Source organism: Haemorhous mexicanus, chromosome 1 (genome assembly GCF_027477595.1).
Source record: "Haemorhous mexicanus isolate bHaeMex1 chromosome 1, bHaeMex1.pri, whole genome shotgun sequence".
NCBI classification, from domain to species: domain Eukaryota; kingdom Metazoa; phylum Chordata; class Aves; order Passeriformes; family Fringillidae; genus Haemorhous; species Haemorhous mexicanus.
Genome location: NC_082341.1, coordinates 155,164,694 through 155,186,826, shown reverse-complemented (window position 1 = coordinate 155,186,826; position 22,133 = coordinate 155,164,694). Strand labels below are relative to the sequence as shown.

The 22,133-nt window shown below is 40.6% G+C and overlaps 1 protein-coding gene across 5 annotated transcripts in view; it reads left to right on the top strand.

Annotated features, from left to right (window-relative positions):
• The window catches only part of TSNARE1 (t-SNARE domain containing 1), a 450,161-nt gene that overhangs the window by 378,588 nt on the left and 49,440 nt on the right, over positions 1 to 22,133 (top strand). For all 5 annotated transcript variants that reach the window (XM_059867827.1, XM_059867836.1, XM_059867801.1 and 2 more), the window contains one exon: positions 14,012 to 14,127. In XM_059867827.1, the coding sequence (XP_059723810.1) occupies positions 14,012 to 14,107 (96 nt within the window). In that variant the 3' untranslated portion in view covers positions 14,108 to 14,127. The remainder of the gene's footprint in view (positions 1 to 14,011; positions 14,128 to 22,133) is intronic.

The following is a 22,133-nucleotide window of genomic DNA, read 5'->3' as shown; positions in this document are numbered from 1 at the left end:
TTGTTGCTCATGGTGTAATATCTGCCTGCTGCCTTGAGATTAGTTTATCTTCTGAGACCTCTTTGTCCTGCATGACAAATAAAAGAGCTTTAAGAAATGCATTATGACTAATTTTAGGAATGACTCAGGAAGGAAAAGGGTCTGTTGGTGGCTCCTCCAGTTGGAGCTCATTACAGTAGCTATTACCACCATCTTTGCCACATCCATTTCCATTCCTCCATCTCTCCTCTGGTCAGTTTTCAACAGCCATAATGCATTTAAAAGTAACATTTCCATTCATAATGGTTGTAACTCAATGATTCTTGAGGGGATTTTCAGCCTAAATAGTTCTATGATAATATGGTTGTATAAAGGATGAGATAGAAGTGCAAAAAACTGACTGTGGAGTAAGTGTTGCACTGAACCACTTACTAAAAATAAGTTGGAGTTTGTGAAGTAGAGACAGAGAAAACTTCCCTTGATCTTCACCAGAAACTTTTAAATATTCTCAAAAAATACAGACAGGCTCAGACTGATTACCAAATAAGAGGATTATAATGAGAAATGGATCTCTAATGACTTAAAGGAGCTAGCATTAAAAAGTTAAACTTGGTAAATTAATATGTTAAGTACAGAGGCTCTGACAAGCAGTGAGGGGAAAATATACACACATCCTTACAGATATCTATATGGGCTTTTCCCCACGTGGAGCTCAACTGTTTAAGCTCTTGTCATAGATGCCAGGAGAAAAGGGATGGAGAGTTAAAAGCTTTGATCAGCTGCCTGTAAAAAAAGCTGGGACACTTCACAAGTTCAGAGGTTCCCTTCACTTCTTCAGACTCTTCAAAAATATCTGGTTACTTCAATGTCAACCTCAAAAAAATTCTGTAAGCGGGACCTCCCTGGAGATGTCTGTCTTTGAGTTGTTCTCCAAATAGCACCAGGGCATAATCTCCCATGGAGGTTTCAGTTTAGGTGGAAGTGCTCAGAACTACTTTAGAAACTTTCTCAGAGCTTCAAACCACTCATTCAGTCTAGTTTTCAGGACTTTGGGAGAATTTGTCAATAAGTTTGGGAGGATTTTCAGATCAGCCTTATCCTAAAAAGTGATTAATGCCCTCATGCTCTCAGCAGTGTAGGAGAACCACTCAGCATGTTTTAAGAAAACTATGTCATAACAAACTGAACTACATTAACTCCTTTCTTTTTAACTTAGTTGGCAGTTTATTAATGTGCTCTCTGTGCGCCTCTAAGAATATTTTCTTTAGATGGTGTGTAACTCAAATTTGTTCTTCTTGGCTAAAAGTTAATTATGGTTGAGTGACACATGGCCTTTTGGCTGCATGTCTTGTGTTCTGCCATTCTGGAGAATCCCATCTCTCTGCTGTTCTGTTAATTGGAGGAAATGTTTGCAGGTTGTTTCTTCCTTACCCAGCATAACTGGATGGAGTAGATGAGCTTTCTAATGTGAATCTGGCTCCAAACTGGCACCATGACAGAAACCACAAACACAAAGATTTGTTGGATTTAATACAGTTCATTGCTTTCTGCCCCTTTCCATGCTTGCAATGACATAAAACTCAAACATGAGGACTGATTTCACTTCCACCCTTACAGACCCGTGGTTTAACTGAATTCATTCTCTTCCAGCCTGTCCTCTCATTGCTGTGAGGGATTGATATGCTCTGTAGGACAGCCTGTTGGCACTGTGCTCTGTGACATTCCCAGAGCTCTATTATGTTGTCTATCACAGTCCAGTTATTCCTACACTCTTCACGTAAGGAGCCCTTTGTGCTGGCAGAGCTGACAAGACTCTGCCTAGACACAGGAGCTGTGATTCTGACCAGCAAGGTCAGGCTCCAAGGCCATTTGTGAAGCAATGCTGATATTCCATTGTTTGTTACAATCATCTCTTTCATTCAGAATCCGTTGCAATTTGCAATTACTCGGTGATTTTGACACAGAGGCAGGAAACTCTCAGCTTTGATGGCAGTGAATAATTCAGGATGCTCTGAATGCTGTCTCATTGCCAGGGGCTGAGGAACAGTGAAACGTTTTGACTTCTGGTCATTCTCAGCTTTCATATTCATTGTCCCCTTCAGCTCAGATCAGACCAAGCTCCACTTTAGGATGTATTTAAGGATGCTGCCAAGAGCTTAGAATGGTTGTTTGAGAGATGAAGGAAGGGACAAAAATGTATTCCTCTGTAATATGAGCTCCATTGTCATATCCATAACTCTATTGTGTGACTACATAATTAAAGAGAAATGCTTTCATCCCAGAAGATTTTAAAGGTTTTAAGTGAGGAATGGCTCAAACAGTTTACCTAAAACAAAACCAAAAAAAAAAACCCATCCCTAAAAAAACAGATATTTTTTTAAAATGGTGTTTGTGTGTTTTGGCAAGTAATGGCTCCATGATCCAGGGATCACTATTTTTGCTCTGTTTATTTAATGAAGTCACATCCCTCACGTTACAACATGGAAAATGAGGAATGAAGAAGTTAAATGACTTATAAATAGCCACATAACAATTTAATGAGAAAAGGATGGATAGTGCTATATCTCTCTGTACAGTTCCCCTCACTGCCTGCTCTTTTCAGATTTATTTTTGGTATTTATATTTAAATGCTCTTCTTACAAGTCCTGAACTCTGCTCTTTGACTTTCTCTGAATCTGCATCTGTTAATCTGAGTAGCAAACCTCAGGAGAATATTGTCTCACACAAGATTTTCCAATACTTGGTGTTTTCCCCTGGAGTCAGAAGTTCAGTATCAACTCAGTCTACCTCCTGCCATTTGTGCATTTAATCCACCAGAAAAATGAAAATGAAAAACCAATAGAGAGTCAAAATACTCTTCAAACCTTGAAGAAGTTCTTTGGGTTTAAACAAAGGCTTAGATCAGGTATTTTGACAGCCTGACCAGTTCTCCATGGCTTCTAGAGAAAACCAAGCAGCATCAAATTTAATTCTTTGCCACCCAATAAAATGATATGAAGGCTCTATTTCTGCATAGTTTTACTGGTGCTACACTAGATGAGACTTTATCCACTTCTGTGACAGACATATAAGTAAGTAATAAAATGGAAATATCCTTCTGTCGTTTTGCAATTATTTAAGATTCTCAGCTTTTATGTCTCGGCTCTGCTTTGAAGAGGTGAAGACTCACGTTTGTAAAGGTATACATGGGTTTAAGAAGCAGTAAAATGGATTTCAGTCTGCATTAGGCAAGATGTGAGATTTGCATTCCTTAAGTTCCTAGCAACTTGTCACTTTTCAAAAGGAGGGTTTTCATGCCTGGTCTCCATGTAATTTTCTCACTTTTCCTTAGCCCTCTGCTCACAGGTATCCTGAGAAGGAGCAGCAGGGACATAGTGGGTGCTTGTAAATATTTCCTGCACTCTTTGGATTTCCCTACCAGGAAAAAAAACCCAACAATAAGAGGTCTATTTAAAATTCAGTTGAGCACAAGTTCAGCTCTGTTCTATGATGTTACAAAATAATGCAGGGTAGTTTGTGCCTGTCAACCACTGTTTGACATGCTAATGACAGGAGTATTTTAGTAGTAGTACAGGTAGTAGTGATGCTAGTGATAGTGGTGAGCAAAGTTTGTAGGAAGCAATGTTCTGTATGAAATCAATGGACACAGTAAAAAAAAAAATCCCAAATGGTATCAATAAATTTAATGAAAACACAGACACTAGACACTGCCTGTTATGGTTCTGTGACATCATTGCTCTGGAGATCCATCAGCTCCTAACACTGACATTCTGAGGCATTAATGGCATGGTACTCCATGGAACCACTTCCAAAATTTGGTTTTTACATGTAATTTCTGGGGCTGGGAGGAGCTTCTTGTGTATCAGTTCCTGAAATGGACTGATTTTCATTGAGGTACCTTCTGGTAGGGTCAGACCAGCTTGGACTTTCAGGTTGTTGTGTGGTGCCTGAAAACTTCCACTGAGGATAATTTATCTTTATTACTGGTGAGATTTGAAGACAAGTTTAGATTCAAGTGCCTTGAAGACTGAAAACCTTTCTTTCAGTCCCAGCATGAGCAATATTGGTGTACCACAAGAGGTAACAGCCTCGAATTGCACCAGAGGAGGTTTAGGTTGGATATAAGGAAAAAATTCAGCACTAAAAGGGTTGCCAAGCCCTGGAAAAGGCTGCCCAGTGAAGTGTTGGAGTCACCATCCCTGGCAGGGTTTAAAATGTGTAAATGGGACATGGCTTAGTGGTGGCCTTGGCAGTGCTGTTTGGACTTGATGGTCCTAGAGGTCTTTCTCAGCCAAATTCTTCTGTGATTCTTTTTTTACTACCCCCTACAAGTACCTTTGTTTTCTTTATTTTCTTTGTGTTTGAGGATGTTCAAAAGATCCTTCATGGCTGATGTTGCACTCTTTTGTAAAGCATTTTATCTTTATTAGAATTTTCATCTATATTCTTTTTTACACCTGTATACAGGGTAGTGAGGAGAAATTCTTAAATTATTTGGACCAGAGTCTCCTCAGAGTACACTGGAGTTAAGCCAGACTAAATGCTTTTTTTGGCTCTGATCCTTTTAAGATTCTGCAAAGTTTGACTTGGTTGCTGTTGGCAAAAGGAGCCGTTCTGGGGAGGGCTTAAGTGGTTTTGGGAGCAGAGACTGAGCTGGTTCAAGAATTAAGACTTTCTGCCCTGAAAGAGAAACTGAGGATGTACAGACCAGAAAAGTGAGGTTGGTCAAAATCTGGATGAACCGATAGGCTCAAAATGCTGATTGGCAGCACAATGAGCCAAAATCTGTCATTTGCAATCCTTCCAAGCAGTCCCATTCATAAAATATTATAATCTAGCTGATCAACACAGCTCAGCAGGAAGGTTTTCTTCAAGCACGGCACAGCTTCAATGTGGTCAAATCATTCTCTCTCTGCTCTGCTCCCTTGCAGTGTTTCTGGGTTTGAATGGTTGGGGGGAGTTAAGTTCTCTCTGAATCTGCCTGTGTGGGGCTTTTAAGCATCTCAGGGTGGTTTCTACAAAAGTGTAAGCGTTTGTTTTGCTACTCTGGGTGAGTTCTGATTTGGGAAATGCAGTCTCTGGTGTTTCAGGTGCACACACCAGTCATTACCTGCTTTAAATTGCTGGCTGGCTCTGCTGTGTGGAACTCAAGCAGCTGCCAGAGGTAGGTGGCTTCATTCCAGAGCTGGTAAAAAGATAATCCTCTTTATAGTGAATTTGTAAATCACGTTGGAGGTTTGCTGCCTTGAAAGGCGTGCTAGAAATGTAAGCCATTATCATGTGTTATTACAAATGATGTCTCAGCCATTAGAAAAACAAGTGTATTAGGAGAATATTAAGATTGCTAATTCAAGCATTCAGAAGGTAGAAAATGCAGCAATTAAATCTGTGTGTACAGGCTCAACATCAGCCCCTGTCAGCTTTTAGGCAAGCCAGAACAGAGAGCACTGTGCTGCCATCCTCATCCTGATAGATGTGGCAGATGGTGAAAATTATCTCAAATTTTGAACTAGTCGAGAGTGTACATGAACAAGGGTTTGAAAGAAGTCATATCTTTCCTAAACTGAGCCAAATTTCCCAGAAACACTGAAATGAGGAGCCTCATCAAAGGGTCAATCCCCTTTCTGCCTATTCTTCCTTACACAGGACAAGGGAAAATGGCTTCGAGTTGCACCAGGGGAGGTTCAGGTTGGATGTCAGGGAAAATTTATTCACTGAAAGAGTGGTCAAGCATTGGAACAGGCTAGGGACAGAGTGGACTCAACATCCCTGCAAGTGTTCAAAAAACAAGCAGATGAGGCACTTCTCCATATGGTTTAGTGGGCAAGGTGGTGATCGGCCAAAGGTTGGACTTGTTGATCTTGGAGGTCTTCTCCAACCTCAATGATTCTGTGATTTTTTCTCAAAGCAGGGAGAGACTAGAGAAAATATTTTCATTATCTTTTTCAGGATGGAATACTTGGAAATTTTTAAAATAGTTTTTTCCTTTGATTTGGGTGGCATATTTTCATTTAAAAGAAATAGCTTGGGGTAGATTCCAGGCATGGAAAATCCAATCCTGGATGGTTGTCCCTAGCTAGTGGGAGAAAATGCAGTCTTGCAGTAGGCTGTGCTGAGGAATCATACCTGTAGATGGCACTTGGCTTCACCTGAGTTATAGCATAGAAACATCTGGAATCATGGAATAATTTGAGTTGGAAAAGGCCTTAAATATCATCCAGTTCATCCCCTCAGCCATGGGCACACTTTCCCGTAGACCAAGTTGCTGAGGGCCCCATCCAATCTGTCCTTGAACACTTCCAGAGATGCATGCAAAGAAAATTAATTAATGAGGGGAGGATCATGAAGAGACTTATGGGGAATGGGAGAACAGCACAGAATTAGTGGAAAACAGCAAATACATGGACACATCATAAAGGAAAATGTGGAATCAGCCCAAATGACATGCAAGTGAAGGCCCAAAAACAATATGTCAAAGCCAAGTGATCTATTTCCTTGCTGCTGTGGGCTGGCCTTTCTCTGTTGCTCTCATATCTTCTGGGTTTTATTCATATGTAACTTGTCTACTTTGTTCTCATTTAAAAACACTCTAAGTGCTTAATAATATTCCTGGCCTTTTCTAGCCTTGCCTGCAGAAGCAGTGATATTTGATGGCAAATTCATTGTAGCTCTATAAGGAAGCCATACCATAAAGGTCAACAAATTTGGTCAGTGCATTTTAATTTGTACACACGTTAAAGGTCACGTTCCTCCTTTCCACTGCAATAACTCAGAGTGTTTACTCTCTTATCAGAGCTGATTGTCTATGGCTTGGCTGAGGGATCTTGTCAATGCAAATGGAATATGATGATGATGATGATGATGATGATTTGATGATTAATAATAATAATAATAATAATAATAATAATAATATTGCTGTTGCAAGTGTAGGGGGATTTTTTCCCCTCTGTTTCTTTACATAATTCTTGGAGGTAACCACTTGTCTACAAGGTCTGACTTTCCTCTGTGTAGCTCCAATATTTTCTTTTCCTCTCCCATGAGAACTCCCCAGCCTTCAGCAGAGCTTCTGCTATTGTCCACTGGAATGACAGCAGTTCCAGATTTATAATATCAGCTCTGTATAAACACGTCCAAACATAATTAAGAACCTGGGCTCTCGATCCAGCAGACCTCAAATTAGCTTTCAAAATGCATATTAAGAGCACAGACAAATGCTTTCATGAAATTCCAAATGACCTCTGAGGTCAGGGTGAACAAAATTGTATGAACCTCTTTAATGTCACAAAACTCTCTACAGAGATTTGCATATAAAATGAACCATTTTATGTCAAACAGATTTGTTAATCTTACAATAAAGGAAGCAGCTCTTGAAAATTAATCAGGGTGGGTTTTCATTGCCCAACAGAGGCCCTTAAAAGGACCTGACCTGATAACTGGAGGCTGTTATTGTGTGGTTGCTAAAATTAATAATTTGTGGTTTTTATCCGCTGAATGGGTTTGCAGGAAATAAATTTCCAGAGCAGATTAGTCTGCAATGTTTTCTTTGCACCAGTAGTGGAATTGCACTTTCAGAAGTTCTTGCATTCCTGGTTCTGTTCAAAGATGCTTCATGAATTGTCCTTTATTTTAAAATTGTGTTTGAAACATGGGGAAGCATTTCTGTAAGTAAAATGGATTGTCTTATTGAGTCTGTTGGCATTGAGTACATGGGTAGATTTTTGCTTGCTGACCATAATAATCTGAGAAATTATAATAGAAAACTGATCCTTTTCCACTAGGAGACAGATTCTTGCCCATACAACCCAACTGAAAAGCTCAGGATATTTCCAGACCTGTTCCTAGTCCTCACTCCTAAGCTTTGGAAGCATTGGAAGAGGCTGCCCAGGGAAGTGTTTAGAAACCTGTGGATATGAAACTTGAGGACAGGGTTTAAGGGTGAGCGTGGTGGTGGTTGCTGGGTTGAAGACTGGACTTGGTGATCTTAGAGGTCCTTTCCAGCCTCAGCAATCCCATTTTTCTATGAATGTTTCTATTATTTAACATTACAGGAGGGAGAGACAGAGTCAGGTGTTCTTGGGTTAACTAGGGCAAATCTCTTTGGTTACTGTCTTCATCCTTATCCCCATGCCAGGGCTGAGACCTGGGAGTGATGGAACAAAGACGGGATACTGGAGAGATTAATTTAATCAATTTCTAATGAAAGTAACCTGCCCAATTTTGTCCTGCAGAAGACCTAGAAAACTCTCCACCATGGAGTTGTAGGGTGTGACTCTGCTCTGAAGTGGTGTCATATGCTCTGATGTTCCCAGAATAGAGCAGCTGCTCTCGTACAAATCCCTGCCTGAACTAAAATTCCTGTTTCTAGGGATTTTCACCTCCTTTGTGGAGGCAGTTGAGAAATCTCAACTCCTGCCTTACAATCCATAACTGCCTTACTCCTCCCTGCCTTGCACTCCATAATGTAATCAATCCACAAAGGGTGGAGAAGCCCAGTGCTGCTTTTCTATATGTGAATCAAGTGGTTTTTTGTTTGTTTTTCTGCATTGAATATAAATGCAGGAAAAATAGTTTCCTTTAGCCTCCTCTATTATTTATGGTTGGCCTCAGCTAGTTTTTGACTCCTTAGCAAGAAAGCATTTTTTTCCTCCTTGTAAATGTGTTTGCTTAGGAATTTCCAAGATGAAACTTACTTTTCTGGGCCCGGGGCCGTAATGGGCTTTAATTGGTTTTAATTACTTAACTATCTGTTGTGACATAATTAAAATATTTTTCAGCATTTCACCCCCAAGAAATAAATATCTTCTAGGCTGTAAAATATGACTTGCAGCTTAATTTTCTGAAAGGATGAGGGAAAGGTTTCTTCCAGGCTCAGTCACATCCAGTTTGCCTGTCAATATAAAGTGCTTCTCAGCTGTGTCCCTAAATAGCCTTGCTCATTCCTTCCCTGCTTTTCACTCCTATTTCACATGTGTGTTTAAAGAGCCTCTGTCAGGATTAAAATATATCTTTCCTTATTTTGCTAAAAAACCCTGAGAGCCCAGAAAAAATAACTGTAAAAAGCCATTACATCTTGCTAAAGGATTAGAATTTTTTTGGTCCCATGTTGCATTCTTTTCATCCTGGGAAAATGTGTACAATGAAAATAGATTAGCTCCAATTTAATCAACAATTTCTAGGTGTTATGGGAAATGGACTTACAACAGGTTGGGACAGAGCTATAAAACCAGAGCAGTGCTGCAGCATAGCATTCAAGGTTTAGAATAAGCTAAGATAATTAAAATGAAATCAGATAGTGGGCTTATAATTATTTCTCATGCATTTTCCAGCAGAAGATAATCTTGTATCTTTGAACTTTTCCCAAATTCAGCCTGAAATTGTTTGTTGCGTTGATTTCTCTATCTCTATTTAAATACTCATTTTAACAGCTAGTTAAAGGGAGTCAGTGCTGTCCAAGGTGGAGTTCCAGGACAAATTTCCCTGGGAGAAATATGGGTTTTGGGAGGTTTTGTTAAATTCCAGCAGCTCCTATATGTGGACAGGGCTTTGCAATGTAACAGGAAAAAATATGGAGAAAGCAGGCATAGATTTTTGTGACCTCCAGGAGTGTTTGGCAAAACCTCCACGTCTCGGGAAAAAAAACCAACAAAACAATTATTCCCTCAGGTTTTCTGGATATTTTGTGAAGTTGAGGTGAGGACCATCCAAGTTTAGTTTGTACCAAAAATGCCCTTCAGCTGTTGATCCATCGGCTGTGCCAATGATCCTGGGTATGTCTTGTCTGCAAACATCTAACTCCAAGAGCAGGTGGAAGGTTCTGGGTAAAATGGCCTTAAAATTGCTCCTGTGAGCAGTCATGGGTGTAGTTGTAGGAACTGAGAGGAGGTCATGTTGCCTCAGAGCTTCCAGGAAAGTCAAGGAAGACAGGGAATAGGAATAATGCAGAGGGTGAGGGAAGGAGCCTCAGCAGCTGAGGGGAGAAATTGCTGGGGAAAGATGAGTGAAATCCACTGTGTATTCATGGGAATGCTGCAAAAATGCAAAGCTCCCTGAAGAATTATGCTCTAAAATAAATGATTCATTTTGCAGCTGGTTTGGCTTCTTGTGGGTTGTTTCAGTTTTGTATTTTTAAAATTTTTCCTCACCTTTTCGATGGCTGGGATTCTGTTATGCTGACACTACCAAAATTATGGCAGAAACTTCCAAGTGTCTGTCTCGGACAGTAAGGAACTTGTCCTGGTGAGAAATCCTGTTTGGAAAGTGTTTGGAAACTGTCTTCCATTTCCATGTAAGTGTAGATTAACTTTGATGCAATCATGAAGCACATTTGCTTTTTATTCTTTTTTTTTTTTTTTTTTTTTTATTCTTTGAGAAAACTGTAACTCTCTTGAGATCAGCTGTACTTTCACCCAAGGAATGTGTCTCTACTTCCTCCACTTAAAATGGATATAACCCAATCATTGCTTCGATGTTTGGGATGGAAAGAATTAATTATATGATTCTGCTGTCATGGAAACCCCTTGAAAAAAATCAGGATCTTTACATTAAGTGAGAGCTTTGCGTGGTCTCATGTGAACATGACTTTAGATAGATGTCCTAAGAAAACCTGAGTAGATAAGTAAAATTTCTAAACATGTATGATGTACACAGAATAATAATTATTCCCTTCCTGAATGAGGCAGAAATCCTACTTTAGAGAGAGGCAAAGATTGCTCCCTGTACATGCATACATGGAAAACACAAACTCAGGGATTTCTTCACTGCTCAGTGCTTACATTTCTGAGGTGGCTGTGCTTCCAGTGTGCAATGTTACCTCGAGGTTTTTAAAAAAACTCTTTGAAAAACTCAGTAAAAGGGATGTGTTTGTTTTTGTCTCTCAATGCCCTTCAAGAATGGCAGTGGGGCATTATGACACCATTTGTAATCTCAGTTTGGCAACCAGACTCTGTTAACCTAAACTAGGGATGATAGCAGAGTTAGTTAGATGTATTATTATTATTTATGTTGTTTATTAGTGAAGATTTATGTAATATTTAAGTGAGGGTGCCCATAGCACTGATCAGATCCTGTCTGGGGAAGAGAATCTTCAACACATTCTATGCTTGCATCTTTCTCCTCTGATAAAGGCAGGAAAGGGGTCCCAAGAGCTCACAGAAATTCAGGCTGGTGCTCTCCACAGGACAGGCTTGGTGAGCTCCATGGGGTAGCATAAAATCATAGAATATTAAGGTTGGAAAAGACCTCTAAGGTCATCAAATCCAATCTTCATGCCAAGTCTCATTGAAGTGATTCTTTCAAGGTCCTTCCTGAAGCAGGGTGTGCACTTGTCCAGTGAAGGGACTTGCTGCTTTTGCTCACATATCAGTATTTTTCTAACTAAGGGACAAACCCCTGGGGTGCTGGTATCCTGCCACTCTTCCTCAGGATCTGTAGGAAAGGTGGTGTGTCCAGGAAGGGATCAGAAGCTGCTTCCAGCTTGTACAATCTGTACATGCTGCTCCACCAGCATGTACAGATTTATGGCTGGAGACTAAAGCAACTCAAAGAATTCAACATTTTCCTTATTGAAATGTAAAATAAGGAAAAAAAAAAAAAAGCCAAAACTAGGAATAGACAGGAGAATCCTGCCATTGGTTTATGGCTTTGAAGGACAGTTATACTTAATATGCTAGGAGATATTTTAAAGGGCAGGAATCATTGCCCTGACTTGCCAGCCAGGACAAGATCATAAAATGTGAACCAAATCCCAGGATGCAGACTGGGCTGCAGCTCTCCTGTTCTCTGATCAGTCTCAGTCTGTTTATGGTTTGGTTGTTTAAAAGCAAGGAAAAAGGGAAGGGAGAAGAGACTCTGAAAATCCAAAATAAAACTGACTTGGACTTTGTAATGCTGGAAAAGAGGAAAAGAAGAGAATCTCACTGCAAAGGGATGATGGAAAAGCCAACTGAAGCGATAACTATTCACTCTTTGGGGCTCTTAATGGACTATTTGAGAATTCTGCTTGAAGCTAAATGACCCATTAGCATCCTCTGCTGACCAAACACAGGCTCTGACTTTAGAAGTGGACAAGGACACCCAAGTGCCTTTGAAAGTCTGCAGTTTGAAGCAGGGGTTTCCTGGTTTGACTTGGAAATAATGAAGGTTAAAATTAAAGGGGAAGCAGTAGCATGTCTGTTGTCTCATGGGCTGAGCTTTCAGGATGCATGGCAGTTTCTTCTGAAGAAATTGAAGTGTTAGGTGAGGATCTGCTATGAAGAAACCTCCTCTTGTGTGTGGAAAAAAAAAAAAAAGTTAAAGAAAATCAGAGAATCACAGAATGTTTTAGGTTGGAAGATTCCTTACAAACAATCTCATTCCACCCCCTGCCATGGGCAGGGACACCTTCCACTGTCCCAGGTTGCTCCAAGCCCCATCCAACCTGGCCTTGGACACTTCCAGGGATGGGGCATCCACAGCTTCTTTGGGCAGCCTGTGCCAGGGCCTCACCTCAATCACAATAATTTCTGTGGGCCTTTACCCACTCATATTCTCCCTCACAGTCACAGTAAACTGATGGAAAAGCATGAAAAAAATCTGTGCTCCAAAGTAGGGGTTTTGGGAAGTGGAATTGTGTCCCCTCACACACTCCCTCCTAGCATGCCTGACAAGAATATCCCTCTTCACAAATGCACATAGAATGATATATTTTAAACTTTTTTTTGTTTTTCTCATCCAAATCAAAGAAAACCTATCTGTTTGAGTGATTGAAAAGCTGATGGAGAGCCACGATGATTCACTGATTATCTGCTGGGGAGGCAGGACAGTACAGCATTTTAAGGTGAAAAAAATAGTAATCTGCAAATCCACACTTTTATAAAACCACAGTTTGTTTGGTGGTTGATTCTGAAAGAGAGAACAGGTCATGTATCACTGCTCCCTGCTGGAAGTGCTTCTCCAGCTTGTTGGGCACTGAGAGAGAATGAAGGACAGGATTTGGAACACCAATGGAAGAGAGGAGTCCCCTTTGCAATGTAGGAGATCAAAACATCCCAGAACAGAACAGTGCAGCTGGGGAGCAATGGCTCTGTGGGAAATGCAGTGCAGAGTGATGTAAAGCACTTAGAGAAGGATCCAAGGCAGACTGGGAGACCTGATTGCAGCAGTTAGGGAAAGAAGGAAAAGTGGCTAACAGCAGTAACATTAACACCATCTCTCCTGTGAGAGTGTTGCTTCAGTTGTAAGGAAGGTAAAGGACTCAGGAATAAAGCAAATGGTTTGTCACATCAAGGTGATGCTATCAGCTCTGATGGCTGGAGGACTGGTTGATCTGGTCTCAAGGAAAATGTCAAAGTTAAGGATTTCTCTGAAGTTACTTTTTTCTGTGTGTATTGGATAACAGGACTCCTTACACTGTGGGATCATGGAAACACCCTTCCTCAAATCCATCTACAAAGGACACAGGGGAATTGAATTATCTGCAAACATTTTAAATGGGAAGAAACAACATAATGTCCACAGAGGTCATTAGGAAGACTGATGGGTTGAAGTAGAAACAGACATCAAAATTAAAATTCCACAGAATCTCTTTTATCATATTTGAAAGTGAATGAGGTCAGGGTGGTTAGCACTGGAAGCACATTTGCCTGCCCTGTGAACAGCCCATGTCAGTGCTTGTCTCAGTTTTGTTGCACAGCAGAATGGAGAGGGAACTTTTTCTCTTACAGGGGACAGTTTTCTCCTGGCAGCCAGATGCAGCTCCAATACCCCCAGACCAAAACCAAACTGAGTGGCCTTACCCAAGTTCAGCCCTCCAAGCAGAGCCTGGAAATTTAGTGTGACACAATGATTAAAGCAGGAAGAAAGTACTGTAGAAAAGGGGATTGTATCCAGGAGGAGAAATCTGGATTTATTCAGAAAGATAAGCCATTCCAAAAAAATAGAGAAATTCTCTACATTGCTTCAATTTGTTCCAAACCATTCTTTCAATGGAAAATAAATACCATTTCTTAGCGGGTTTAATCACCATGAATTAATTTCCTTGTCTGTCTCCCCTCAGCTACGAGCCAGGAAGATGAAGTGCTGCCTCCTCTCCATCGCCTTGGCTGTTCTGCTGCTCGTTGTCATCATCATCGCGGTCTCCGTCAAGCGTTGACCTGGCTGAGCTTTGCACAGGTAAAACCCTTGGGCCAAATCTTTGATCATACTCTGTAAGGTGCCTGAAAGACAGTTTAGGAAGCTGATCACGGTAAGAAAAAAAATATCTTCACCTGCAGAGTCAGGTCTGGCATACTAAAATATTTTATTTTAAAGGGTGTTAGAGATATTCTTAATGGATCCTTAAAATTAAGCCAAGGTGTTATTCCAACAAAACAGCCTATGACCCTTTCCTCTGCTGTTTGTGTCGTGTTTGATTTTACAGGAGTCTCATAGCAATGCTAACCAATGGATCCTAATTATTAGGATTAGGAGTTAGAGATGCAGAAGCAGTTTTAAAGACTCCAGGCTGGAGCAGGGTCAGGGGCAATCCAAGCCCAGAGGTGCTCCCAAGTGCTTTTGTCTTCTGAGACGTTCCAGAGACCCTCCTGAGGAGCAGGAAGACAAACAACTGGAGATGTCAGTAGGGATGAAAAATAGAAATGAATTTTTGGTGATCTTTGCTCTGGATCTACACCTAGAAGGAAGATTGGTCTCTAGTAGGAGGATCGGGGTGTAGCCTTAGGAATATAGGTGAGATATCAAAGCAACTTCATCCTGTTAGTGAACTTTCACCTATAGCATGTTTACTTTGTAAAAAAAATGTACTTTAAATGTAAAGGATAAGACACAAAAAAGAAAAAAAATTTCCTTTCTTGTCCCTCATTGCCCTGGGAGAATAACTCATCAATTATTTGTGATATTCTCTTTCTGATGCAAAGCATGTCTGGGTTTCTCCTTCCTTAGAATGGAGAATGCCAGGCCATTGTTCAAGGAGAGGATATCACATTTACAGATTTTCTACCCCCCAAAGGGGGGCTGTATGCCTGCTGTGAGGGCAGGGGTCCCATCTGGTAAAGCTAGAACCCAGAGGCAGCAATGGGACTTTTCCTGCAGACAGCAACTCTCCTTTGAAATTATCCTTGGGAAAACCAAAGGATTGAGAGATTTTGGTAATTCTTTTGTTTAGCAAGGGTCCAGTTAAAAATGCTCTCCTTCCACATGAGACTGAGGCTTCTAAAGTTCCTTCTTTCCATGGAAGCTAAAAGGAGCTGGTTCAAAACCATCACAGAAAGACCATTCTTCACACTTCTTGAGCTTTGGCACTTCTTCTGCCATGACATTGTGGTCATCAAAATTTTGGTACAAGAAGGAATTGTACAAATGAAAAAAAGAGAAAAAAATTTGTTGAAGGATTTCAAGAACCATCTCACTGGTTTGGATGAGGATGATCACAAGCCCTACATCATTGCTAGGAGAAATGGGTAGAAATATTTTGCTACACTTGAATCTTTACTTTTGGCTAGCCCTGAAGCAAGGATGATATTGGTGAAATGGACCTTTAATTGACTGAATATTGATGTTCTTACAGCATATCTATCTATCATCTATCTATCTATCTATCTATCTATCTATCTATCTATCTATCTATCTATCTATCTATCTATCCATCTATCATTTCTATATATATTTTTTTATCCCATTTTATAGAAGAGACACTGCTTATGGGTGCAAACAGGAATATGTCCTGGTAATTTAAATCTAGAGCAACTACAACAATTTTAATTGCATCACTCTGCTTTTACTCTGCATTGGTTTGGAAATTTGTTCCATCAGGATAATCTCTAATATAACACAATTTCTTTTAGTGTAGTTAAATATTCCTATCTGCTGGAAATTACAAATCTTATCATCAGTTTGCTACGTCTAGGCACATTTTAATCAAAATCCCTTTAGTGGAGAAAGTCAGAGAACAAAATAATCTTACAATAAAGCTCCATTGGAAAACTAAAATTAATCTCCTGTTATGAGATCCATGTCTTCAGGGAAGTGAACCTAGAGATACTAATGAAAGCCCCAGGAAAAATATCATGCTCTACTTTTCATCATCAGTTGTGAAACTAATTACTGAGCTTCTAAAACAAGAGTTACCAGAACTGGAGGCAGGACCTGCATTGGATTATACTGGAACAACAATGATTTCTGATCTTTATACATGGTTCTAAGTGTTTATAAGTGGTTCTAAGTGGTGAGCAGCAGATTTCATATTTTTGCTTTGAGAACTTCTAAACCAGGATGTTTTCAGAGTTTCTCTGTATTTCATCTAGAGGTAGATGAAATTCTATTCTGAATTTTAATGCAAACAGATTGTTTAAAAATCCACGGTTTTTAAAATATCAGTGTATATAAAGATTACCTCAAGAAACAGGTTCCTATAAAGCTCTCTTAAACACTTTAGGGAGATAAGGAACAGCTGGGTTTTAATGTGTAACAGCTCTGCATGACTTCAGACAAAATAAAGGGAGGAAAGCAAGTGAGGGAACTAATTGCTAAATACTCTGGCTGGCTCAGGACATGTCACTAAATAAAATCCAAAGTTTGTTTAAGAATGGCAAGAACTTCCACTTAACATCTCCTCAAAATGTTTGTTCCATGCTGGATGAGTAAGGGGCCAGAATAAAAAGCCTCAGCCACTCCATTCCAGGGGTTTAAATCCCATTTGCAGGATATTAAAGTTAGGCTTCTTTAACTTTCATGGCTGGTGAGAAGAAATATGAAGGTCACTATTCAGTGATTAAAAAAATTATGCCATTAATATCTATGATTAGTAGTTATTGTTTTGATCATTAGCAGGTTTTTTTTAATTGCTTGATGTTTCTGCTTTATCAATAATGATACTGAATCAAGAGCTCTTCTCAAAAGAAGAATTTTTTCCCCACACCAGGAATCAGACATGGCTTGGACAGACAAGCCCATTCCTTCCAGAGGGGAGATCACTTGATGAATCTTGCCAAGTGAAAAGCAGTTTTCCCTGTGAGTTTCCCAAGCAGTTGTGCCATCACTGGCTGCTGGCTCAGAGAGAGAGCAGCTGCTCAGGAGAGCTCCCAGCCCTGGCTTTGCCTGTCGAGGGCCCTGCCATAAGTGTGTCACTGCTCCCTTGGGGCAGTTTTGTCTGGCAGAGAGAGAGGAAAGTGTCTACAGTGAATGCAGGGGAACTCCTGAGGACTTGTGTCTGTACATTTGTTTGCTGACACCTTAGGAAAATAGCCCAGGAACTTTTGGGTCACACTGTGTGCATCTTGGAGAAACACTGCAGCTGCTCTTTTTTTGCTGTTCCATCAACATCAGTGACCATTCAAAAGGACAGGATTGCAGGAGCAGTCTGAAAGAAGCTTTTTTGGGTAGTGTCAATATTTCAGCTAGACAGACCTTCTGTGCCCTTCTTTTGACTCATTTGCCTGAGTGCACACTTATCCAAAGTGACAATCAAGACTGTTGGAATCCTAGGTTTTAAGTCTTCTTTATAAGAAAACAGAGGTGACAAACTTTGAGAAAGATGCTGCATGTATGTGACAGCTGGAAAATATGTTGTTCAATGACAACTTCATAATCTCAGTCCTGTTGGCCAAAGAAAGAGAGAATCAATGATGGCTTGACTGAGCCCTGTTCTTGGAAGCAGCAGAAGGTGTCTTCACCCTTACCAAGACACATTTCTGTCAGACAAAGGGTACTGGACTGAGCACACACATTTTACCATGTAGATTCCTTAAATCCTGTGGGCTGTGACTCAGCAGATTCTCCCAGCATTCAGCAGCTTGAAGCTCAAAGCCCTCCTGATACAGGAGACAGGTTATTAAATCTTTAATGGACATTGATTCATTCCTTTTTTGATAATTTGACCATTTGGACTTTGAACCATCCTAAACTTGTAAAATACTAACTATCCTGAGTGAGGAGTTGTATTCTGATTACACTCTCCCTGTAATCTTGAATGTACAGACATAAAATCCTTAGAATCACAGAATGCTCTGTGTTTAGATGGTATCTTAAAGTTCGTCCAGTTCCAATGCCCCTGCCATGGGCAGGGGCTCATTCTTCTATCCCAGGTAGCTCCAAGCCCTGTCCAACCTGGCCTTGGATGCTTCCAGGGATGGGGCAGCCACAGCTTCTCCAGGAATTCCATTCCAGGGCCTCACCACTCTCACTGTAAAGATTTTCTTTCTAATATCTCACTTAATATCTTGGACAGTGTCTCCTGAATTGGGCTGTAGTCCATGTAGAATGTAATAATCAGGCTCCAAGCATGTGTTTCCCAAATACACAACTGTCTTGTTTTGTGTTTAAATTAAATTATCATAGAAAAATAGAAAATATTGGTTTAGTTTGGATTATTTTTCCCCTCCCCCACAGTTACAGCTTTCCTTGCATAATTCATTTATGGGTTTCTAATGTGGTTAAGTGTTTTATGTAACCTGATCAATGAGGATGAGGTTCAGACAGCTGATTTTACACAGCCCATCCTTGGCGTTTGTTTTTCTTTCAGACCTTTTGCTTTTTCAGCTGGCTGGATTATTTTAGAGCCTCGTGCACTACACTGTCCCTGTGTGCTGTTCCTCTTGCCACCAACAAATGCAGTCACAGCATCACAACCCTGTGTGGGGGTCATGAGGGTCAGGGTGGCAGAGAGGGAGAGATTGACAAGTGGCTTTGTGGCACCTGGCATGTGCAGGTCTGTTGTTCCTTCCGAGCAGGAGACAAATCTGGGCACCCTCTCCTGACACGCACAGCAGAAATTCTGACTTTGCCCATTTCATCTCCCCCTGGCTATGTCAGGCTGCTAAAGCACAGCAGTTTCTACTCAGTGTTGAACAGAGAAATAATTTAACCTAAGGAACTTTGTAAATAAAGGCAAAGCACAGAGAGTTTTGTTTCATGGTATTGCTTTTGCTTTTAAAATTGTTATCACAGGGCTTTTCTTGGTGTCTCTGTTTTCACCACGCGTCTATATGTGGCTTAATGTGTGAGTGGCTGAATTTTCAACCTTGTTTCAATCTTTCAAGCTCTGTAAGGGTCATAATACTTTTGGCAGCTGTCATTGAAATCCTAAAATAATTCACCCTCTGCCCTGGCTGTGGCACTGCTGCCGTGTTTGCTGTGCAGCACAATCAGGAATCAATAGCTCTGTAATTTTTTTTTTCCCCTGTATCCTATTACTTTGAAAAAGTTCCTACATTTAGAGTCAGGTGTCAATTCTTGTCATTTCAGTTCTTGTCTTTTAGCCTATAATTAATTGCTCAGATCCTGGCATCCCTGCTCAATTGTTGCTCTGACAAGAAGGCTGAGGTACATCCTCATTCTGCAGTAACTTTTTGCTTCAAATTTAAGATCTGAGAAATGAGACCTGGATTTTCACTGGATAATATATAATGGGCCTGGGTTTATGATTTGGCCCAATTTCTTAAATTAGGCTAACATTTGTATTCTTTAAGACTTTCCTGATTCCAATGGCCACATCTCCACTTCTCTCCGCTGTATTATTTCCCTGACAGCACAATAAAAATGTGCTGCCACAAATGTACAGAAGAAAGAAATTATTATTCGTAGAAAAAGAAATTTTAAGAGACAAGAGTCTGCTTTGTGAAAAAAAATCCCTCAAAATAACAGGACAAGAAAGGCAGAAGTGCCAGGAAATAGGCAGGTTCATTTCTAAGAATTTCTCTGAGTTTTTACCATTGAGACAAACCTCCAAACAGATTAATGTTTTGATGGGACATCACACAATCAGGATACTGTGTTTTAATGTATTTCAGATTATGGCTGTTGCCCATCTTGTGGTCTTTGACCTTTGTAAGTATCACATAATGCCAGGTCATTAACTCTGTGACAAGTGAAGGGGGGATGTATGACATTACCTTGCCTAAGAGTCGATGTGCAGGCAGTTCCTGCAGCTCAATTATCTTGAGTTCATTGATCTGATTCCAAAGTCAGGAGGACTTTGGAACAGCCAGCAGCTTTCTCCATCCCATCTCAGGTTTCTTTGCCATCAGTAGGAAAATGGGATACTCCCACTGAATGCACAAAGCTGACCTTTCTGATGGATGCTGAGTCTGTGATCTGAGCTTCCCAAAGCACTCTGAAGACACTAATTATTTATGCTTTGTAACTCCTTTAAACTTAAACCATCCTGACACACCTCTAAGGATCTGGCAGAAGAGGGTGATTTTCAGCACATTCAGTTTGAACTGTGAAACAGCACAAAAATGGATGCACTGTTCAGACCAATGGTTATTCTCTCACTTTCTGTCCCTTTCACAGATGTTTAAGGAAATAACAGGTGAAAAGCTGATATTTCAGCTAGAATTATGGACAACACCAGCCCAAGTGTGGCTTTAGATGGCTAAAATTTCAGTTTTGACTTGGAAAAGATTGTTATGAGTGTAAGTCTAAAATATTTGAATGAGTTATTGCCAAGTGACCTCTTCCCTATGGGTAGTCTCATTCCCTCAGGAGCAGTGGTGTCTGAGGGAGCAGTTGGTGCTCAGCTCAGGGAGCAGTTGCACTGATTAATGGCTCAGGAGGGCTCTCTGAGGCAGAAATCAGTAGCCCCAGGAGAAGGGAGGACTAAACTCTTTATAGGAACAACACAAAGTCAGAAACTGCTCTCACATCACTGCTGCATTATCAGCTGATATTTTCAGCTGTCAATGCTGGAATTATCTGTCTCATAGAGTCCTAAAAATGCAGCAAGCTTGTGCTGTTGTGGGGAACAAGAACAAAGATCAGCACAAGGGAGTCCCTCATTCATCCTGGTGCCCATGGACTGTGGAGTGAGTGGACTTGCAGTGAAGTCAGCATGGGAAGGTTTGTGGCTCTTTCTGATAAAGCTAAAGCAGTGAATTCATCTGTGGAGAGCAATTCCTCTTGTCCTGGGTGGGGTGGGGACATTGATGATGTTGCTGCCACTGGGTGCAGAGCTTGGTGTTTGGGGGTCAGGGGTGGCCAGTTCTGTTCTAGCTTGTATTGATACAACAAAGCCCACAAATTCTGTGTTTTGTCATCATTCCAGTTATCTCAACTGGCTGGACATTGCCTGTAGATGGAAAGCAGAGAATAAATTTCCTGTTTTCGTTTATTTCCATGTGCAGCCTCCACTTCTGCCTTATTTAACTGCCTTTATCTTGTTCAAATGTTTCTTTTGTTCAGTCTTATTTTTTCCACCCACACCACTGCAATCCTGTTGAGGAGGGAAGAGACAGAGCAGCTTGGTGATCACCTGGTGTCCAGTCAAGGTCAACCCACCACAGAGTCTCAGAGGTTTTCTTGGGAATAGGGCAGCACAGAGTTCATCAGAGCCATTCCCTACATGGCAGGGCCTGATTCCTGTTGTTATCCAAGCTCCTTGAAAGTGTTACTGCACTGTTATCCTTGGTGGTGGTGTCAAAGCAAGGTAATTTTGGATCAGTATTGTCTGGAAGAAAACCTGAAAATCAGCCCAGGAGGTTTTCTTTGGTAAAAGTCTGTTAACAAATAAATATTCTGTCAGTTTAGCTGGAAAATTTCATGTCCCAGCAGGGCAGACTCTTAGAAAGGCAATAAATCTGTGATTATCTCTTTGTGAAGAAGGATGTTGGAGGGGACAGTGTGTCTGGTGTTGAGACCCTCAGAGTGAGGTAGATGGGAAGACTGTTCTGTTTCTTCAGTTCCAAAATTTGAGAGCTGTCTCGAGGATGTTCAACAGGTTGGAAAGTGTCTTAGTGTCACAGGAAAATCACTGCAAGTGATTAAATGTATTTTTTGAATTGCTGTCCTTTGTCCCAGCCATTTCCTGGGAAGCCCTGGTGCTGGTCAACCTTTTTCTGGGACATGGCCTTATCCCAGGATGTGCTGCAGGTTGTTAAATTCTCCCTTGGAGCCATGTGACAATTTCCAAGCCACCACGATGATCTGGGAGCTGTCCTTTAAAACTGAGAGTGAAATCAGGGCTTCTTCTTTGGTGGCCTCCTTTTCTTCTTAGGAAATAAAAAAAAAATAAAGTTATAAAAATTATAAAAATAAAAAAATAGGATAAAAATTCTTCAACTCCCACTTTGCTACATTCTTTTTAATGTAGTGGTAACCAGATCCTTGTTAGCTCTCCACCTCCTCAGGCAGAACTAGAAATGTCCACATTTTGGTAATAGATCAATGAATATGATATATGAATA